The sequence below is a fragment of the Charadrius vociferus genome, unplaced genomic scaffold (assembly GCF_000708025.1).
Source record: "Charadrius vociferus isolate BGI_N301 unplaced genomic scaffold, ASM70802v2 scaffold430, whole genome shotgun sequence".
NCBI lineage: Eukaryota > Metazoa > Chordata > Aves > Charadriiformes > Charadriidae > Charadrius > Charadrius vociferus.
The window spans coordinates 2,402,134-2,425,332 of NW_009646541.1; the positions used below are offsets into that span (position 1 = coordinate 2,402,134).

General features: G+C 39.9%; 1 protein-coding gene across 1 annotated transcript in view; it reads right to left on the reverse strand.

The window, feature by feature from the left end:
• The window catches only part of TRRAP (transformation/transcription domain-associated protein), a 94,010-nt gene extending 72,551 nt beyond the window's left edge, over nt 1–21,459 (reverse strand). The window contains exons 1-19 of the mRNA XM_009886198.1: nt 21,360–21,459; nt 20,973–21,022; nt 17,035–17,145; nt 16,367–16,471; nt 15,602–15,685; nt 14,822–14,878; nt 14,040–14,165; nt 13,631–13,708; nt 13,314–13,402; nt 12,495–12,591; nt 12,004–12,142; nt 9,259–9,337; nt 7,992–8,226; nt 5,702–6,029; nt 5,482–5,579; nt 4,651–4,845; nt 3,926–4,117; nt 2,027–2,192; nt 531–787 (exon numbers count right to left, since the gene is read on the reverse strand). Of these exons, the coding sequence (XP_009884500.1) occupies nt 531–787; nt 2,027–2,192; nt 3,926–4,117; nt 4,651–4,845; nt 5,482–5,579; nt 5,702–6,029; nt 7,992–8,226; nt 9,259–9,337; nt 12,004–12,142; nt 12,495–12,591; nt 13,314–13,402; nt 13,631–13,708; nt 14,040–14,165; nt 14,822–14,878; nt 15,602–15,685; nt 16,367–16,471; nt 17,035–17,145; nt 20,973–21,022; nt 21,360–21,459 (2,586 nt within the window). The remainder of the gene's footprint in view (nt 1–530; nt 788–2,026; nt 2,193–3,925; nt 4,118–4,650; nt 4,846–5,481; nt 5,580–5,701; nt 6,030–7,991; nt 8,227–9,258; nt 9,338–12,003; nt 12,143–12,494; nt 12,592–13,313; nt 13,403–13,630; nt 13,709–14,039; nt 14,166–14,821; nt 14,879–15,601; nt 15,686–16,366; nt 16,472–17,034; nt 17,146–20,972; nt 21,023–21,359) is intronic.
• Nucleotides 21,460–23,199: the final 1,740 nt, after the last annotated feature.

The window sequence follows — 23,199 nt, forward strand, 5'->3', positions numbered from 1 at the left end:
AAGTGAATTAACCTCAAAGAGCTAGTTTCCAAATATAAAAAGCAAATAAAGTAAATTATTATATTTAAAGGATGAAGTATATGCAAGCACTGTATTAGGGGAAATAGCCGCTCTTAAAACATTGTTCTGAATTTCAGCCACATCATCTTCCCTGTATATATGACATCATATAGCTGTCAATCATGATGTGCTGAAGGTAATTAGCTGTTCTTGTTTTGGTTTTTTTTAAATTAACAAATCTTAATCATTTTCTGTACCGACTCGTCCTAAACTATTCTTGCTATTGAGTCCCAGGTCCTAACTTTGACCCCTTAACAAGGGTATGGAAGAAATGACTAATTCACTTTTACATTTTTCAGAGTTTTCGGTTTAACAGCACAACACCCACTGGCCTTTTAGATACAAATCAGGCTGGTATGGTTCGCATGACAGATTTTTCAAGTTTGTCTAACCCAAGGGTCACACAAATTTCTAATAATATTTAACGCAACAATGGCCTCCTGTGGCCCAACAGGAAATAACAGGTTTACCTGCATGAGCTCAGCTCGAACGGGCTGAATGTGATCATAGAGAAAATCCGGCTGCAAGTTGTCCACGCACAGCTCCAGCGTCCTCAAGCCTTGGCTGACCAGCGTCTGAGAGCCGTTGAGAGCCGACACCAAGGGGTCCATCAGCATTGGCAGGTAAGGCAGCAGCGAGCTCAGACGAACTGGCACAGTGAGGCACAGCTCTACAAACAAGTCTTTCATGTGTTGTTTATGAAGGCCGCTTTGCAACATATTAAGTCCTGAAAATCATTGAGAAGTTACACACTCAAAGCAAAAGGACAGTCCACCATGTATTGCTACAAACTGCTCTTTCCTAAATTCAGAATAACCTGACATTTTTAAGTTCTGTAAAGCGTACAGCTCTGTAAATAACAACATATTTACAAAATACAATACCATTCATAATTATAACTTACATCTAAGGACTCTATGCAGTGAATGCTTCTGCAGGTACATGCATATACCAAAAAAAGAATACCTATGCACATTCTAAAACGTAATATTAGACTCAATAAAGTAGCATTTGAATACAGCAGATGAACACCAGGGAAAGATAATTTGACTCAAACCTCAGCCTTGTATCAATAAAAAAAAAATCCACACCGAAAAAAATGTTTTTAAAGTCTCTGTAATCCTGAGAAGAAACATTAAATGAGTTCAAGTACATTCACTGTCCCATACAGACTAAACACATTCTGCGACTTACTTTTCTCCCCATCAAGATCTCATGTATTCCATAGAGCTGGCTAGCACTGCTACACTGACACGTCTCTTACATGATTTAGAGATAACATACGGATTTGCGAACTACGCTAAAGATCGCCCCCACAGCTGCAGATGGGAACCACAGGATTTCACACTCCTGGCATTGTTCCCCTTCGCTTGTCCTTAGGTTTAAGTAGTTCACATCTCCCTGCTCATCCTCAGTATCTCTGGAACACAGTCCTTGCAAGCACAAATGCTCAATTAATCAAACTGACTGTTATTTCCATTTCTTTTTGCAAACTGACACTACATGCATTTGTATTTATCGCGCACTTGCAGGTGCACACACGTGCCCTCGACAGCAGAACAACCCGAGCTGCTCTGCAACGCCCTTCCCACCAAACCGGTGCTGGCCTGGCAGATCGCTCCTGCTATCGTTCTCACCCCCAATGCTTTATACTAACAAAAACAGCCATAGCAAAAAACAAATGAAAGGAACAAATGAAAAAGCCCCAACGGCCCCACAATGAAAAGCAGAACAACAAGCAGCAGAAATTGTGAAGCAGCCAAAACTATGGAGCCTGAAGCAGCTGATAGTAAATGAAAATAAGCCACATTCAAGATATTTAATCAACTGCTAAGCTCAAAATCAGAAGCTACTTATCAGGATTAGGGCTTTAGTTTTGGTTTTCTAATTACATAACATAACTTTATTACTACTATTTACATGACAAGATCAGCAACTGGGGTGGGGAAAGAAGGTATTGTTCTACCTTGCAGTAAGTTTGGTAACAGCGGCAAGAATTCTTGATATAAGAGATCATGACTGCCTCCTCCAATAGATCTGAACAGTGCTCTGAGCAGCAGGAAATAGTTATAGGGCTCTTTGGCAGTCTGTGCAAGTTCCATAGAGCTGTTCACAATCTTGTGCAAATGTGGCTATAAAAAAAATAAAGCTTGAAGATTAATAAAATATCAATTTTATCATCATCGTACTGTACAAGAGTTTAGCATGAGACAAGTTTTTCAGATCAAAAGCCTTCAGCTATTCCAAGTACTCTGTTACCACGCTAATTTTATACTGCTGTTGAAGAATTGTTAAGAAGTAAATCTGTATTTGAACAGTATCAAGAACCCAGAGCACCCTTTAATTAATTAAACCCTGCTTTCGTATTAGCCAAACGATCACATCTGCTTGCTACTTCAAGCAGTAACTATATTAAAACAGAAAACCTTCTGCAAATCTGACAATGAAAAATATTTGCTCTGCAGAAGCTAGGCGCGCGTAGCAGAAATCAGAAGTGTCCCAATGACAAGAGAAGAAATTTCACAATATTAATTTATTCCAGATCTGAATTAATAATTCTTAATATCGGGGAATGCTTACTTTCACTTTGAAAGTAAACTTTTACAAGTAAAAAAATGATTACAGAACTGGTGGCCTTTCCAGAGCAGAGGACAGTAACAGTCTGCAGGAGTTATTAAAAATAGTTGATAAATACAAGGATTCTCACAGATCATGTACAAGCAGCGACAAAATTATGGATTTTATTAACACCTAAAAGCTTTCTACATCGCTATGCAAATACTGCAAATAGCCTTCATCATTCAATTAAATTGTCTACCCAAGGCCCCTATCATCAATCCTCCGGAAACAAAAAACCTAACAGAAGCGTGAAACTGCGAAGGCAGTAAATCACTCTTCAAATTGGATCTCCAGCCTATAAAGTCCAAATGACCTTGATTCTGATGACAAACGAGAAGAATTTAAGCAAGATTATATGAATATTGCTTCATATTACTTATGAATATTGCTTCATACTGCTTTTATCTTTCAAAGGATCTGGAAAATTAGTAGTCCCTACTCTGCTCTACCCAGAAAACACAGACTGAACTAATCCCGCTGTAACAAATCGTTAAGCACAGACACCATTATCACAGTTACCTGTATCGGAAATTTTGTTTATTCTAAAGTAGGAAGAAGAGAAATGAAGAGAAACGATGAGAGAAGGAGCAGCGTTCAACCAGTATCTAATGTTTTTCCTGGATATAGGCAGCTGCTACTTTTATGAGAAAGCACACTTCAAGCTCAGTATTTCTAAACTCACTGAATAATGAAATGAAATAATCTCATCAACATAAATAGATCCTTGGACTACATAAACAATATGTCGTGGATAAAAAACTAGTATCCCTTAATCCAGGCTTTTCAAGAGCACAGAAATACCTAACTCAAGATGTACATGTCACTGAATATGACACAAATGAACAAGATTCACCAACGCACGAAAAAGTGACTCCAGTCTAAGCAAAAGTCTTAAGTTAGTAAGGAAACAAAGGGGAAAAAATATGTAAAAAGACATGCATATCCTGATCATGAAGTTACACGGGTTTGTGACAATCAGACCACAAGCACGTATCAGTCGTTTATACTCTGAATTAGTACCTAATTTTATAGTTTCAAATATGAAGTAAACATTCACAGAAACCACCTCTTATTTATAAGGCAACGTACCTGACGTTTGGAAAACATGGGGATGCATCACTAATAGCGGTTCAAACATTAGAAGACTACCAAACGTCAGCCTGAAACTCTAAGTTTCTTCAGACATCTGAAGAACGTATTAAGAGTCAAAACAGATTTTTTTGGTTTTAACACAAATGACCTTTACCTTCAGCATTTGTTCATTTTCAGCTGCAAATAGTGAAACTGAGCCAAAGACTAACTTGAACAGCTTGAGATACAGATTGGAGAGTTCCACGTTAGAGCCCATTTCTGGCAGTCGATCCAGAAGGTACTCTACCAAAATCGTTGCGAAGAGGGCAGAGGTAGTAGGGTTTGCCAAGAAGGAGTTGGCAACAATCTATAAAAGGAAACCACAAAGGAATTATTGTTGCTGTAAAGAAAACAACAGAGGGATCAATACACTACCCATTTAAAACACAAACTGAGACAAATTTCTTGCCCCATCTCCACTGCTACCCAAGCGGTCCAGGTTATCCTCAGTGGAAAACAACCATGCATATAAGTTAAGTGTTCAAGTTTAAAGTCTAATTTTAAATGTACATTATAGGACTTGTGTTCTGTAAAACAGGAGGTCAGAACATTAACGCAACCTGAACAAAAAGAACTCCACAACGTTCAATACTTTTCAAGAATAAAGTCCATTTGTGTCTCCTAAACTGAAGTGCTCATGTTTGTGTTTCATCTCTTAGTCTGGAAAGCTTTTGAAAAATCCATCTTTACAAACTATTTTTTATAGACTGCTTCAAATCTCACATGCTAATTTCAGTATTATTATTTATAATTCCACTTCAGCCTTATGTACTTCAAGGCACATGCTACTTTCTACAGCCTGTTTATTGTCAATTGAAAAAAGTAAACGAAAACTAATACCTGAAGAGCGTAGTTTTTTGAGATTCTCTCCACCATATAAGGAACAGTAGTTTGAAAGATTTCTTTAAAAGTTAAAGGGTTCATCATTGTGAACACACCAGCAAAATGCTCCAGAACTTCCTTTTCCTCTTTCATTCGGACTGTCTGACAGTTTGCTACTCGCACATATGTCTGGCCATTTCCTGCGATCTGGACCTACGGCAATTTAGACAACACACACATTGGTTGCAGAACTTGAGTAACTTCTTCCCACTCTTCTTAGAGTATCTTTTGAAAAAAACTGAGACTTTACGGGTTTCACATGCAAGCCCCGTACAATTAGAAGTTGGGCACAAGAGCCAACAGTGACAACAAAAATACTAACATAGAGTGTTTTCAGCACAGATTTTAAAACCGTGAAGTCAGGAGTAGAAAAAGACAACAGGAGATATCAGTGTATTTGTAAAGTTCCTTAATTCCAAATCAGGTACATTTACATTTCATCAGTGCTTCGTGTAACTACAGAAGATAAACATAGCCACGTGAATGCTTCAACAGACGGCTAAACTATCTCTTTGAAGAAAAGATTTAATCCGCTACATGCAACAAGTCTGTCCTGCCTGCATAAACACAGACTGTGTTCTTAACAGCTGTTAAGAAAAGAATTTGTTCCTTGCAAGTGATAAGTACTTCGAAATTCATAAAATTTCCCACTAGGTGTGGTCCTGAAATAAAAAACTTAACGAAAATATGCTACCTGTGACATTTGTCTTTCAGCTGACAAACCCTTACTAAAAGATCTAACACACAGTAACTGTATAAATAAAAGTGCTACGTGGGCAGGTTACGTACCTGATAAATATCTAGAGCTTGCATTGCATATTTTACCAGTTTTATATAGATTTGAGTCTCCTTAGGTTGCAACTGCTTATTGGGAATGAACTGCGCTTCTGAAAGAAGATAAAGAATAAGACAGTAGTTAACCATTAAAAATACCATTTGCTTTCACGCTACACAGTTCTAACTGTCAAATTACAAAAGATAAATGTAAGTAAATGTTACGCAGTTTTACCACCAGGAGCTTTGCATGACGTTATGCCCCACGTGATTGTCTTGACACCACAGACCAAAGTTTTTACTAAGCTTCGGCAATCTGTGACCTGAAATGTCTGTTTGTCTTCTTTTTCTTTCTCCCCTTGTTTTTCAAACACAGGTACCGGCGCAGGGGCCACTGGAGTGGCTGGGGCAGGCGACGGAACAGGAACAGGCGCTGCATTTGCTGCTGTCGGTACTCCTGGCAACGTGGCTTCCGCAGCCCCAAGCTCAGACTGTGGCTTGCATTTTTTAAAAATTACGGAAAGCTGGTATCGTGCTATAGTGTGAAATTTCAGAACAAAAACCTAAGGCACAAAGAGGAAAGGCAAGAGAAAGAGGAGGGAGGGGGAAGAAAAAAGAAAGTAAGTTTCTTCTTCAAAAATCATTCAAAATGTAATAGTATTAATACTTCAAGTCAGCATACTGAGATCAATAAAATTTACAGCTAAGTATTTCTGAAGTCATTCAAATGACAGCAAATATTTTTAAGTGTACCAACAAAGTAGTTTGCTTACTTTTAACAAGTTCCAAAAGGAAAAATATTTGCTGAAAACCAGTAAAACTATCAACTGAAAATTGAGCTCTCTACAATTCTACTTAATTTAAAATGAAAAGCTATTTGAATTAATTTTTAAAATAAGACTTACTATTTCAGTCTATAAATATTTACTGTTAGGCACAAAAAGCTCAAATTTTTCAGATGTATATGTAATGTATGTCAGATGTACTAGAAGATGTATACATTATAGGTTTAAGTTTTAGTTTTATGCAGCATATCAGATTTAGAAAGCAATAATCAACCCTGCAGAATGGCGGTCCCCAACATTTCTGCCTCTTGGCTGACACCAAACCAGGGACATATTGCACAAGGTTTCAATTTATAATTTTCTGTACTTCCCAGATTTTAAAGTCTAGATCTACTTGGCTTGCTCAGATATTTCCCCACTACCACCACAGTTCTGTATGCTCCCTTCTCCCCCAGATGTACCTTCTCTGAATTCATATATTATTACAAATTTTCATTTGATAAACAAATGACCAAGCAACTGTGCTACATCACAGATTATTTTTTTTTAAGTAGGAAAAAAAAGTAGAAGTTTATTTGGACAACAAACCCTACTAAAAAGTTACTTCGGTTTGAGAAATCTGGAATAAAGGATCCATTACAACGCGTAACATCAAGATTTTTCACTTGCACCGTCACTTGTATGTTGGATTTACGACAAAAGCCATTCCCTAAATCACTGCTACCTTAAGGAAAAAAAAAGTTCAGGGGTAATACCAGACAATCTGGAGGTGACTAAAATGACTAAATCTCCTCCCTGGTGCATTCAGAAGCGCGACAGCCTGTCAATGGCAGGGGGGAGTCACAGATTCAGCGCATCCACTGCATTCAGAATTCCTAGATCTCCCTTTCCAAAACAAGCAGCCGTACGGCTTCCTCACTTATCTTAAAGTGTTAATACTAGTTTGATTTAGATTTCAAGACATGCTCCCACATCCTAAAATGAGATTATTAAACCAGTATTTACCCTAGCAGTGTTTTACTCTACAATTGAGTGTACCTTCGTGTTGTGGCAGGAGAAAAACGAGGCAACCTTTTCCATTAACAACTTGGCTACAGCAAGCAGGTAGTGTTTCACTGCCACTACAGCATGGATGAGAGCTTTTCAGGTGCATTCCTGATTTTTAAAAATTACCAAAAAAAAAAAAAAAAGCCCCCCAAAAATTCTTCAGATAAAGAAGATCCTTAAAAAGGATCAGTAGGTCTTGAAAGTGTGGATATTTCACATTTTACAGATTGTACTGGGCTATGACAAGCACCTGCAAGATAATCCTCTTTCAGGGTTTAAAAAAAAAAACAAAAAAAAAAAACAACAAAGCAAACCAGAAGGCTTTAAAAAAATAGTATTCTTACACACTCTTAAGTGGGGAAGAAAGGAGATTACAACTAAAATTTGGAAGAAAATTTTAAAAAATAACAACAGTTAAGCTACCCCCAGCATCACTGACATTCCGTTTCTTGCTTTGAAACCAGTCACCGAGCGAGTAGCTGAGTGGGCAAAGCACCCCTGCTGTGCTTGAGCTATCATCCCAGTCACAGCACTTCAAAAAGCCCTTCTCTGAACTATTAAAAGGAAATACAGAATGCAGACTGTTTCTACATATTCTCACTTCTGAAGAAAAGAGGAAGTAAAATGTGATTGACAACATACTATAAAATAGGATATTCAACTTATTATTAGATGTTTTAAGCAAATCAGTACCTCCAGCATTCTCATAAGAATATCTCTACCATTTCCATTTTCCTGTTCACTTTTAGAGCGGATACAGTCTACCAAATTTAGCAGAAGCTTGCAAGACATTGTCTGGATACTGCTGGGCAACGACTCATCGTCAATGTTCTTGGCAAACAACTGGACAGCGAGGGAGAGATCGTTGAGTGGCAAATGCTGACGGACGTGATGTACCAAGTCTGCCAGTGTACTATATGCAAGTGGTCTATCAGCAAAAACAAGAAATGAAGAAAACACATTGAGGACAATTAAAATCGTGGTTATTTGGACTTAACCAATAATTAGTGCCCGGACCTATTTCCAAGATTCTAAATCTAAATTTTCTGGTTTTATATGCAAATGCAGAGTTCACAAGGCTCTCTCCCTTACACAAGAGAATTATAACCTGTACAATCTAACCAAAGATGCATTAGTCTGGCCCACAACACTAACATCGCGTCTCGGATCTTCCTTCTCCCACCGCTGAACAGCCCCAACACATTTTCATCTACAGTTAAGAGCAAATTAGCACATTTTAAACCATATTTTACACAGTGTCGGTAAGCTAGTTCAGTATTAATCAGGGATGATTCATGATTTCAAAAGTAGTTATGAAAAATTGTAAATTTTAAAAATAATTTCCAAATATCGCGTTTAAGCATCTTGCAGAGCGAATACTTCTAAACCTAATACACGTTGTCAATCAGGCACAATAGATACTTAAGCAAGAGGAAATAATTCTCCTAGTTCACATATTCTAATTTGGTCAGCAAAAGCACCTAAAAACTAGTAGGCTACTGAAGACACAGAAAGTAAGTATTCTCCTCATTTATTTTTTCAATTGTGACTGAGTAAGTTTTAAGGTACTCATGGACAAAACGGTTTAAGTCTCGTTCAGATTTTACGCTGGACACCAGATCTAGGCAGTTTCATGAAATATTGGGAAGATACTGAGTTGATTTCACTGCAACCGCTGTTTTGGTTGTGCTCTGCAATTCAAAAAAATTAAATAATTTTCATTCACCCGTTTATCTCGTTTTGCCCTACGCTCACACTACCACGCTGCACCGTCAGAGTGTTAAACACCAACCACTCTTGACAGCAGCAGAAGCCCTTCCAATATCAGAATCTAATAAAATTAGTTATTTAAAGGAAAGATTTAGGACCGTATACATACATCGTTGTAAATATTAATAAACCTTGAAAGAAACCAGCCCTGGCAGGCACTCAGATACGTATTCCAAACCTTCTGTCATACCTCAGTGTCTCTCGGGCAGTGTATCCGGAGCCAATTAGTATAGATTCATCAAATAGTTTGTCCATACATGGAATAAATTCTATAATTAAAAAAAAAAAAAGAGAGAGAGAAAAAAGAAAAAGCTATACATAATGATTGGCAAAGGAAATAATCAAGCATTAAACCACTTAACTTAGGTATTTAAACCTCTGTCAGAAAGTGGTTTTATTATAAAAGTCATTCCTGAAGCTTCTAACAGGCAGTGTCATTTACGAGAAAACTGTCAGTTAACCTCTTGTGACTCTGAACTCTGCTGACACTTGTCCCTTGAGTAACATTACAGTACGCAGTCAAAGCCACAGCATTCACACAACAAAACCAGTTACATCTGGAAAGAGAAAAAATGCTCATATTATTTTCAACTTTGCAGAACTTCTTAAATGTAACTATTGAGTTACTGGAAAGGACAAGTTTGGGCAACACAACTTCATTTTGTTTGGCATCTTATCATACAAACTCTATGCCAAAATATATGGAGGAATACAGGCACCTTGGGGTCCGGGAAACAAAAGGAAGATTTCAGTAACAAAAATCAAGTGACAAAGCAAGGGCAAAGAAGCATTTTCTTTTAAAATATAGAAATCAACAAGTTCATGGAATTGATTAAGTCACTCCACCCTAAAGGCAGATGATGGAAATAGCAGGAAGGAGAAGCTCCCACTTCCAAATAATGCAACAAGCTAAAACTTACTAACAAATAAGCAAGGAGTCAAGAAGAAAGAACATCCAGCAACATTCTCCACAGATTTCCAAACAATATTAAAGATAAACATCCAGCATTGTCTGACTGAAGTCTGAAATGGACAAGGAATCAGTGAGATCCACTGAAATGAAAGGGACGATGCAAGTAGCTGTCTTTGCTTTAAGAGAATGTCACACTCTGCAAAAATACAGAGGAAGAGAAAAAGGGAGTATCGGCACTGTTTTTGAAGGGGGTAGAGATCTGGAAGACTAACAGTGGGAAAAGCAAATAAAGAACAGGAATAATGATTTTAGATGCAAAGACAATCCACCATTTCACAAGACAACCACCACAGCAGTCATGACGTGAGAATAAATTCAGCCACAGCCAACACGTAATACTGTGGCGAAAAAAGCTGAGTCAAAAGATGACTGGAAAGGAACTACCTTTGCTCACCAAGCCACTGTTTGGAAAAAGGAATTAGTCTTAGATGCACTAATGTTAGCAGAGCAGAGAGATTAAGACACAAATCCTGACAATGAAAAAAAGCAAAGGAAATGCAAATTGAAAAACAATAATGAGGTTTTGTGTGTTGAACACATTTAACGTTAATGTTTCTGTGTTGTGCTATTACTCTTAATGTGAACTAGTAAGAGAAATTAAAGCAAAGCAAGCAATAATAAATTGTTTACACCAGACCACTGATTGAACTCTCTCATTAAACTTCATAACATAAGAATATATTACTTTGAAATTAAGAAGCGTTCACGACGTTCAGCCAGAGTAAGAATTTCAGAAACGCCACACAAACCATGCTAGCTTGTTGAACTGCACATCCCAGTGAAAACGGGCAAGACCCACAAACACGAAACACTCCCCTCAACACTCCTTTTTCCAAAGAAGTTGAACTGCACCAGCAGAACGAGCGAAGCCTTATCTTCTGCAGATCTCCACAGGCTTTACATCCCACTTTTCTTCCTCACACTCCTTATTGCTCCTGCGACACCATGTTCCCTCTTCTCCTGAACGTTTCTAAGCATTTCCTCCCCTACGTCGGCTTTGGGGCTGCCGGGCAGGCGCGGGGTGGGGGGCTGCGTTACCAGCGTGTACACGAGAACGCCCGCCCGCGGCCAAGGGCAATGAATTGCTCAGCCCAAACTGCCATTTATTCCTCCAGTGAAGACGCTAACTCGGGGTTTGCCCACTATCCAAACACTAGAGTTCACAGAGGATGCAGAACACTGTCTCTGTAAGACCTCACTCCGCTGTTGAATTTTATTGAAACTGGTCATGTTCCGAAGTTATTAAGGAGAGGCTGAGAAACATAGAACAATTATGCTAACTTCTTTAGAAAAATGGCCAAAGAAACAGCTTTCCACATGACCACAATACTAAATTCTAGAACTAGGAAACGTGCTATTTTTTTGGTGAGCTAACAGTACCTGTAAGACATCACACTGCCCCGTAACAATTGTTAGCAGAAGGAAAAGAAAGGGGACCACACAGTAAAGATTAAAAGATGCAAGTTAATATTTCACAAAGTACACTCATCTCCAATTTTGCAATTCTGCCAAAACAAAACATATCCGCTCAACCTAGTTCATTCAGGCAGACCAAAACCAGCTTTCCTCGGCTAGAGGCAAAGGCTATGAGCCGAATCAAATATGGTACCAGGTTTTGACAGAACTACTTCCACTCAGGTTATCAGATTAGTATTTTGAAGTATCCATACAACTGTAGGCACAATTGCAAACCAACACAAATTTTTACTATCAAATGGCAATTACTTGGAACAACAGGTATTTGGAAAGCCAGAAAAGCCACTTGGCATGCTGATGCCATTTCATTCAGGTGATTATTTTTTTAAAGAAAAACAAAAAAGGCAAATCAAAAATCACGACCACTCCCAAACTAATCAAAGTATGTGATAGTCCAAAACAAATAGTAAGTAATATGCCTCAAATACACAGAAATGCTTAAATTCTTTCCAGTTTATAGATACGTTTTTTAAAAGTACTACATACGGCTCCTCAAGTCCGTTGTCAAGATGTGCTTAGCAGCAATCAGAAGCTCCTTCCGGAGGTGTGCCGTTTCGGCTGGGCAATTGGAGAGCAACTGCAACATTCCCTTTACCATTTGCTGAGAATATTTAGCCACTAATTCCTACAACAAAAATTAACATGAATACAATTATTATGACATTCCATTTAAAGTTTTGCTTTACATTCGCAAAATAACACTCAATTAAAATTCACTTGTTTCTCTTTAAGGAGTCTACTCGTAACAATAAAATACAACAGCCATTGCATAAATGCCTGGGGCGGGGGGAAAGGCACGTGTTTGCTTTGCATTCACATGAGAATACTTCTGAAAGGACAACCAAGTGTAGTCCTATCTTCACATTTGCTTCTCCCCAATCCCTGATGCACTGCAGTCACGCTGGTCACTTCCCTGTCATAAAGCAACTACAGAGCTATTGCACTTAGAGTAAGAAAGCAATAAAAATGCAACCTACCTGGTAAATTCTTATGATGTAAGCCAAAAAAGACAATGTTTTAATTTGAGCAGCGATAAAATCAGCATACAGTTCCTTGTTATAAAGTTTATGTTGCCTGAAATTAAGTTGAACAGTGGTTACGATTTTTTTCCTCCTCCTTATACCTTTGTTCAGAAAATTCACATAAGTTTCACATTACATCACCATGTAGGGAGGTTCTCGCTTCATAAGGGAACAAAATCATCACCGGACAGCCCGTGTTCAACAAGCTCTCTGCCACTCAAATTCCCAGCATCATACGCTCCAGCAGAAATGCACAGCCCTGAGGCAGCCGTGCCACTCCCAGCTCTCTGCAGACAGCCAAGCCGATACATCGCCACCCAACCTTTGGCTCTCTTCCCCTAACCGGGGCAATTTTTTGTCACCTAAGCTATACCTTGGAAGAGCAAAAACGTATCACTGGTGGTACGGTAAAGATTAAACGACAGCAAGTGTCCTAGCTAACATGGCCTCCATCCCATCCCATCTGTGGCAATACGGATTTCTGTCAGAAACTCTACTTAAAAATGCATTGTCAAATAATAAATTGGGATCTACTGCACAGCTATGGATTTTATCAGTGACATAAAATGAAAGTATTCAGATTTGCCAATTACTTCACCTACAAAACTTTGACAATTTTAAATCAAATAATCCTTGCTGCTCTTGAGATTAAAAGGGGTAAGACTAGCAGCAAAAATCCCAGGATATAAGACAAAAATATTCTGGGCAATATTGAACGGCAGGTTTAAGTAGTTTAGGCCAAATATCATCAAATTACAGCGAAAATGCTCTTACCTTGCTTGAGCAGAAACCTGTATTATAATAGTGTTCATGATCAAGGGCACAAATTCAGCTACTACATTGTGGATGTTCAGTTTGTAGAGCTTAAAAAAAAAAAAGTATTATTAGAGAAACTTACAAGTCACACTCGCAGTCAGATTAGGTGAGAGCTAATCAGAAAAATGAAGAAATCTCAGTGGCTTATTTTTAGACGATATTTTAATCTTAAAAATACATTACATTAATTTTTAAGAATATGTTAGCCAGCAGAAGTTACACAAGCCATTCGGTAATAAAAAGTACTAACATGCAAAATACAGGAGTATACTAACCTGATACATAAGAACAACAATGATAGGCAACTCAGCCAAGACCTTCAGAGATAAAGATCCTCTGGGAATTATAGAATGCTGAAAGACAGAACACTTGTTTTATAAACAGTTCAATTATTAATTCAACAAAGTATTTGAAACACATTTTTAAAGAAACTGCTCATTTTAACAACACTATATTTAGTGATAATAACATTTAAAAGCACAAACCCATTTTTTATTACATCAAATAAAAATCCTGTAATTACAGCTGCACAGAAAATACCTGAAAAGTTTCAATCAGCTTCTACAAATAAATCTTGGTAAGAAAAGCAATCACAAAGAAGGCCCATGACCTTCACCTGCCCTTATGACTCGGAGCCCTGTGATACAGTCAGTCTCACAGTTCAAGAGCAGTTACAATACCCACCGTTCTCGTTTCACTATCTTCTCGCTCAGGGTTTACTTTCACCACAATTGTTGTAATCATGCCAACCATTTCAGGAGTAGGAACGGTGTTCTCTGGAATCACCTGAGGATTCTCAAAATACCGATTCTACAAGCAAAGAGCAGAAGAAAAATATAATAATGCTAGTAATAGTCAAAAGGCCATTTATCTCATTAGAATTCCTCCATATAATCTTTCCCCACGACTCGTTGCAGACCGTTTCTTCTCTGCACACGACGTCCACAGTGCAGTACCCACCAGGAGTACACACGGATCCTGCGACCTTTCGCTCCCACTGCAGCAGGAAGCACAACAGCATCCCCAGCCGAGGTGGTTCTTTTGGTAAAACCCAAAAAACAGCTACTCTGCGTCAGTGAGGGAGAGCAGGCAACGGCCTCCGCAGGGATCCAGCACACTGCAGAGCTCTGTCTGCTGGGAAGGCCATCCCCTCACCCTTACCTCAAAAAAGCCCACTGGGCTACAGGGACACCACTGCAGTCACCTGAGCAGTGCTTTATTGGAGACAGTTCCCTCTGCTTTCTCATACTAGTAATACTGTGCTAGAAACACAAGGGTTTCTAATCAAAATGTAATCGTTGTCCATTTCTAGACATATTTTTGTTAAATATTTTTATTAAAGCTATATTTACTTTCTATCACTAGATACAAAAGTAATTACGTTAATATCTTTTAGAGATAAAATTAAGAAATAAAAACTAGTTTTCTGACTATAGTGAGGGCAATTTAAGAAATGAAAAGCTTACCACTACTTTTGGAAGTTCCTTGTAAATCTGTTTCACAAAGTCCAAAAAATGATGGATCTAGGAAGGAAGAAGTCAGTTTACCATAAAGAACAAAAAAAGACCACAAATTTAGAACCTCTGTATTAACACTACAATTACATAAAATCTTCAGTCACCACTAGAGTATTTTTTTTATTATATTTAAAAAGAGACTGAAAGCATTCTCCTATTTCCTCCTGTTCTGCCAATATTAATTCGAATTGCACTTGGCAAGAATCCCATTTACCTATAGTTCCAACATAGTTCCAATCCAGTATTATTAGAAATAAGTACTATAAACCAACTAAGTCTTCCCAGGAGAAAAATCAAGGAAAGAAAGCGACGGAATAAAAATGCAAACTTTCAAATACTCCTTCATGAGTCACAGGAGAGAAGTGGGGTGAAACAATCATAATATTCCTTTCCAGCACCGTCCCTTTCACAAACTAAAAGGCACCAATTCTCTTCCCGTCTGTGGGAATTTTACTCCTTAGCCTAACTGCATTGCCCATAAACACTTAAAGCAGAGACAACCAGGCTTTAACAGTTTGCTTTTTCTCAGGGGCGCTAGCACTATGCAATGCTCTTTTAAAAATTACTTTAAGGTAAAAAAAAAATTAAATATACGGTTACGGCAAGAGGTCAGCCAACATAAGAGGACATCAGGAAAAAACAAACAAACCAATCGACTTGAACAACATAACAATTCTGAAGAGGATGGCAGTAAGTTCTGTATATCACATAACAAGATTTATGACCTACTTCTTGAGTGATTGCTGGTCGGAACTGTTTGTGCAATTCAATAATTATTCTTAAGCAAATCAGTACATTTTCTTCATTCTCCGTCTGAAAAAAAGAGAATCTTTAGTGAGCCTACTGCTGCATTCTTCAGCTGCTCTGTAAGTACTTCGAGACCCTACAAAATTATACTCATCTCTACAACTGACAAGTGCCCCATTAATATGAATTCGCATGAGCAAGACGCCTTTCCTGTGATATACGTTTACCTTGCAGTCCTAGAGCACAGCTAAAATTAAATTTACCCCTACTGGAGCGAAAAACAGAAGTTTCAACCACTCTGTACCGTCTGTTTCTAACGCCCCACAGAGAGAGAGACACAAGTGGGGCTATTAACACACCGAGACACCTCCACATAGAGCAGCTTATTTTCCGTGAGCTTCAAATGACAATGTTTTCGATTCCGAGTAAGAAACAACACAGAGTCTCCAGAATAAGGCATCTGCACTTATATAAGCCAGAGAAGTGTTCCTGAATGAAATCTTGGCTAGCATGAGAACAGTTCCTTGCATTTGTAAAACCCAAGTTCCTACAGGGCAGAAGAGAACACGCAGAAAACCTGTAGGTATTAGGATATCACACTGGTGAAGCCTGGACAGAACACCCTTCCACTCTTGCTCCAGAAGCACAGCTACCAAAAATCCTGCCCCCAGCAATTTTTGGAGATGAACAAAGAAGAGGAAAATCTTTCTGAAAATTTGAAACAGTTTGAAGAGAAAAGCAAAATACCTCTAGAAATCTAAACATCACAGACAGGATATTTTTGGTATGAAGACGAAGATGTTCATTTGTTGGTATTCTGTGAATTATTTCAAGCACTAGCTTTCGGAGTTGCTGTAAAAAAGGAGAAAAAAAGGAACAAAATAAAGATACGATATAACTTTTTAAAAGCCCACAAAAAACAACAATTGGTTGCACCATCTTTTCAGATTAATACTTCTGCATGCTTAAAAAGAAAAAAAAAACATGTAGACATACGTGCATATACAAACATATAATGCTTTCTACTACCCACATATGTGAATAAGGCAAATTTACAGCTGAGAAATGCAAGTTATCAGACTTTTAAGGAACTAGATTTTAAGTATTTAATGACATAGACTCAACTTTTGCCTTTCAATCCACAGCAAAGTCAGTAATTTGTAACAATGCGTCGTATTTCAGCGAGAAAGCCAATTCTGTTGCACCTAGTTTTTCCTCATTTTTCAAAGAAGCCCAGATTCGTAAAATTTATAAGGAACTTATTTAGAAACCAGACTTTTTCAATTTCACTCCAAATGACAGATCTATTTTTAAAACAAAGTCTATACATAAATCGGTTCATTAGGTCAATCAAATACTTCAGTAAGCACGCTGCACACATGGCAAAAAGGTAAGAGATGCGCCACACAGTGTACCTGTGCTGGCTTCTCCTGCAGAAACTGAACCTCTCCGTCCTGTAGAAAGGTGAGAAACCGAGGGATGATGTGTTCCAGGAATGTAGAATATTGAGGGGATGACGTCACATTCTAATTAAGGACAGAAAAAAAAGCCACCAAAAAATGAGGAGACAGATATAAGAGACATTACACAGAAGTTACATTCAAGGCCACTATTAAACATGTTCAGTGACTTTTTAATCGATTCAGTGATTACAGGTCTGCTGACACACTACAGAGCACTATTAGTGAAACGAACAAAAGTGAACGCAAATTCACCTCTTTCCTCCAATGCCAATGGACTGTAATGATTTTTTTTTCTATTTCAACACTGTCACCTCACCTAGAAAATAAAATTGGCGTAATGTACAGCTATTTTAAATGGAGAAAAAAACACCACAAAAACGCTGTAGATGTTCTTGAACAAGAAGGAAAGATTGACAAGCACACTCACACTTCATTGCTGTAGGATTCCCAAGGCTTTTCAGCCGCTGTTAAATTGAGATTTTAGTTATTTCTGCAAATATGCGTATATGCATACATCACCCAAACTGAGCACCACTTTCTGCTGTGAAAATGATCTTGCACTACTGCCCACTTGTGAAGCCAGAAGAAATATCAGATGAAGAGGCTTCCTCCATCTGAAACTGCTGCATCTGCCTTAGGAAAAATCTAACTCGGCCACTGCGAGGTTTATTTGGAAACTCAGCTGCAGTTTCTGTGCATGCTGCCAGGCAATTCTCTGAAGTGTCTGTTATACGGAAGCACACTGGTCTGTTTAACGAAGGTACAAATAACAATGCAGCATTCTTTTGAAAAATCTACAAAGGTATTTCAGGGCGTTATTCACATCATTCCCTGAATAACAAGGAATTTTTATAAAGCCACCTCCTTTTATCATTTCCACCACTGTTCTCTACTTTGCAGTAAGATTTTGTAACATGCAACCATAAACTGGCTTACACTAGGCACTGTGCAAACAAAGTTTTTTATCTCAAGGGCTTTCAAGAATCAGACAGGTGTCACAAGAAGGGCACAAAAACGTTTTAAATGCATGTGCTGGTTGGGTCTGGGATAGAGTTAACTCCCGGCACAGGCACAGTGGCTAGTACGGGGCTATGTTTCAGATTTGTGCTGAAAACAGTGTTGATAATACAGGCATGTTTTCATTACTGCTGAGCAGTGCTTACACAGCGTCAAGGCCTCCTCTGCTTCTCACCCCACCCCACCAGCGAGCAGGCTCGGGGGGACAAGGGGTTGGGAGGGGACACAGCCAGGACAGCTCACCCCAACTGACCGAAGGGGTATCCCACACGGTACGGCATCGTGCTCAGCAATAAAAAGCTGGGGGGAGAAGAAGGAAGAAGGTGGATGGCTAAATTGGAGAGAGATGGATCTGGTGGGTGGACTGCACCCGGGTCAGGGCAACCTCTGGTCCCAGCACAGGCTGGGGATGGAGGGATGGAGAGCAGCCCTGCCGAGAGGGACTCGGGGGTACTGGGGGATGAAAAGCCAGACATGAGCCGGCAATGTGCCCTGGCAGCCCAGAAAGCCAGGGTGGTTTTAGTGGTGGCTGTGGCAGATGGCTGGACTTGGTGATCTTAAAGGTCCCTTCCAACCTAGACAATTCTACGATTCTAAGCCGCCGGCACCCTGAGCTGCATCCCCAGCAGTGTTGGCCGGCAGGGTGAGGGAGGGGATCCTGCCCCTCTGCTCTGCTCTGGGGAGACCTCCCTGCAGCGCTGCCTCCAGCTCAGGGGCCTCAGCACAGGAGAGACTTCCAGTCTTCCAGTACTTAAAGCCTTCCAGTACTTCAAGAAGGCTTATAAGATGGGGACAAACTTTTTAGCAGGGCCTGTTGCCATTGGACAAGGGGTGATGGCTTTAAACTAAAAGAGGGAAGATGAAGATTAGATGTAAGGAAAAATGTTTTTCACGCTGAGGGTGGTGAAACCCTGGCCCAGGTTGCCCAGAGAGGCGGGAGATACCCCATCCCTGGAAACATTCAACGGGGCTCTGAGCATGCTGATCTAGGTGAAGATGTCCCTGCCTGTTGCAGGGGAGTTGGACTAGGCGGCCTTTAAAGGTCCCTTCCAACTCAAACCACCCTATGGTTCTATGACGTTCCAAGTGATGGCGTTTGTTTTCCCAAGTAACAGTTACGTGTGATGGGGCCCTGCTTTCTTGGAGAAGGCTGAACACCTGCCTGCAGATGGGAAGTAGTGAATGAATTCCTTGCTTTGCTTTGCTCGTGTGTTTGGCTTTTGCTTTACTTATTAAACTGCCTTTATCTCAACCCACAGGTTTTCTCACTGTTACCCTTCCAGCTCTGGGGCCCCCAACATAACAAGGGCACAGACATGTTGGAGCGGGGCCAGAGGAGGCCCCGGAGACGCTGCGAGGGCTGGAGCCCCTCTGCTGGGAGGACAGGCTGGGAGAGTTGGGGGGGTTCAGCCTGGAGAAGAGAAGGCCAAAAAGGGGAGACCTTACAGTGGCCTTCCAGTCCCTAAAGGGGCTACAGGAGAGCTGGGGAGGGACTCTTGATCATGGAGAGGAGCGGTGGGACGAGGGGGAACAGTTTTACACTGACAGAGGGGAGATTTAGGTTAGGTATTTAGGAAGAAATTCTTCACTGTGAGGGTGGTGATCCCCTGGGGCAGGTTGCCCCGAGAAGCTGTGGCTGCCCCATCCCTGGAGGTGGTCAAGGCCAGGTTGGACGGGGCTGGGAGCAACCTGGGCTGGGGGGAGGTGGCCCTGCCCAGGGCAGGGGGTGGCACTGGATGGGCTTCAAGGTCCCTTCCAACCTAAACCATTCTATGATATAGATGCAAAACTGTCACAGATATCCACTTATTTGCTTATAGACACTAAGCAAGAATAAGTCTTTTAACTTTTTTTTATAATACAGTTACACCACCTCTAAATTTATTATTCCACTATATTAACCTGAACTAAACAAAAAAAAATACAATAACTGGATGGGAAATTCCACTGATAACTCAGGAACAACTAAAATTGGCACAGCTTTCAACATCCAGCACCTGTTGGATGCAGCTTTGCATAAAGCTTACTTAACGATAGCCAAAGACATTAAACAGGACTAGAACGTGTATTTCTGTTTCCAGATCACGGACTAAGGAATACCACTTCAAATAAAGCACGTAAGGACAGAATATGTTACACTGGTGGCACTTTTCTTTCAATTGTAACACAAACAAAAAACTAGATGGAGACAATTACAGTGATTGCAAGATTTTGAACTTATTCTACAAAATAACAAGTTCTCTATAATTTCAGAACAGACACATAATAACTAAGTATTCAACTAAAGTATCATTTCTGCTAACAAAGGGTTGGTGTAACTTGTCTCTAGCTTTTTTTCCGCTGCTCATCTAAACTTGACGGTCCATCGCTATGCAAAAGACGTCACCGGAGCCATCTCCACTCCTGACGTCAGATTCTGCATCTGACAACTCCTCCCTCACTTGTGTACTATGGAACTACTCAGAGGAATCAGAGGGACCTCTGCTTCGTGAGGGCAAAATACACATTTGAACTAAATAAAAGAAAGCTTTAAATACAGAGATTTTTGCATCATTTAACAAAATGGAAGAAAAATCTATTTTTATTTAAATGCTTGCTGATAAAGATTAGAGAATGAAAGAGCTCTCCAAGTCTAAATATTGCAATTCTTCAATAACCTGGCTAATTGCTAAACACAAGCCTAAAGCAAATGACTTATAACAATACAAATCCTAAGTTACAAGACAATAATTTACAACATACTATTTTAACCATATAACATCAGAGATCAAACCAACATACATTAAGCACAAGTAAGACTGCCGTTTCAGGAAGTCAGGGGTTTTTTTTGTGGGGTTTTGTTGTTTGGGGTTTGGGTTTTTTAATTTATTTACCTCAAAATTCTCACTGACTTCTTGCATCATTTTCAATTTGGTTTCATCAGCTGAAAAAGGAAGTTCAAGCAAAAAAAAATTAAATGTAAAACTACATCATGAAGGAAAACACCAGGCTCATTGATCAAAGAAGCAATCAGATCTTATCAGTTTAGCTATCACCGCCCAATTATAAGGCACACAATTCTCACAACCAACCACCACACAACTGCACACGCACACAGCTCGCTCACTTTGGCTCATGCAAGTATTACTCATCACTTTGCTTCTTCAAAAATCAATACTCAAACAAAATTCGAAGTGAATTCAACACACATTTATCAACTGCCTAAACAATACTCAAACTACTGAAGAACTGTAACTTTCAACAGAAAAAAGTTATCTTACGTGTATTGACATCTGTAAGAGCAGCCACAAACTGAAGGTATTTTTTCATCAAAGTGGTTTGGTCCACCACCGTGGGCCCCTGTGCTGAAACGAATGCCATCTTGGAGGAGAAGGGATCAGCGTTCAGTACATAAAGCCAAAACTAACACACCTACAAAAAAAAATAAAAAATACGTGTTAGATTACATGGCTGGTTAACAGCAGCTACCACATCACCTACAGCCATTCGTTTGATGTATTGAGGAGCACACATCTTTTCCAAACACCACGGCTGTCACAGTTAGTTAACCTTAACGTCGTTAGCCCGGGTTGAGCTAGCCCAGGTTGGGTTGAGCTAGCCCAGGTTGGGTTGAGCTAGCCCAGGCTGGGTTGAGTTCGCCTTAACCTTGACTTAGTCCAGGTTGGGTTGAGTTAGCCTAGGCTGAGTTAGCCTTAAGCTGGAGTTAGCCCAGGTCGGGTTAGGCTATACGGCCTGGCACATACAGCACTGGGCACGACAGGAACACGCTTCCAGGGACAAGTGGTCACAGGGCTCTCCTCGCCGCAGCGTGAACACCCCGGCTCTGTTCGGTCCGGCCTCCCCGGGCGACGGATCAGGCCCTGGGCTGCTCCCGGCCCCGCACCCACCCGCGGAGCCCATTGTATGCCAAAATTAACCAACAAGTCTGAAAAGTCTCTGGCTTCCAGTCATTCTGCACTGATTGTTGGTCCAATAATCACCCAGGCTTCATGAGCCTGCACCCAAAAGTATTCAGAAAAAAGCAATCCTATATACTTTCTACAAAATAGAGACCTATTGGCTTTATCCTGTGGATTGTCACATGAAACGTTTTCCTTTTGTCCAGCATGAAAAGGACCAAAGGGATATATTAATGAACAAATCTTTTTCCTTGTGAGACGAGTCTTTCTCTGTGATAATGAGCAGAAAAGTATTGGGTGAAAGATCTGATAGGAAGGATGACAAAGTGACAGGATGGGCACTGCTGTGCTGGCCCCAAATCATGCTGTGCCAATATACCTCCACCATTAGGTGGCCCCAAGTATAGATGGGTTCTTACAGTTACTCAGTCATCACCAGTGTTGCCTTAGATGAAACAGATATCTTAATTCATCGGCAACTACGCTGAGATCTTGACTTGCTCTATTTGCTCAGCATACGACAAGTAACGGATGATGGATTTGACTTTGTGTCCACAAGGAGGGCCTAAAATTGTCCCTCCTCCAGACATGCTTTGTATTTGCTGGGAGTTACCCTCCTGGTTTGCATCAAGTACCAGGTACAACAGCTGCACTACCTACACCACCACAGAAGTTCATTTTTCTCTTGCATGAGAAGTTCAGTGCATAAGGAGCAATACATAGCCTAATAACAAAAATTCCAAAATAATGGCTCCTTCCCCAACTCCATGAAATCAGTTAAGGAAGAACATAAACATTGAGAGATGTTGGTGCAAAAGGCCAGAATTTGTTTTACATCATTTGAGTCTGATCACTTTTGGAGAGCACTGTCTGCAGATTTATGATTCACCAGGTAGCACTAAGGATTTCTAGGCAGTTTGGCAACAGCCTCTTAGATTGTTATAAAAGAGAATGGAAATTGAAGCTGAATAGGATGCCACAAAGTAATTGGGTTATTAACTGCTTCCATTCTGAATGACATGCAGGTGCATCCAGAAAGTGCTCTTTCCTATTATTTTTTGGACACACTGCACCAGATACTTCCAACACATTTCATTGAATGCCCTACTTAGAAGAAAGGCGCTTTATTCTCCCCATTCAGGAGACTATCTGCCAAATCGAGGTCCTTTTCAACCACTTGCCGAAGGCTCTATGATTCATT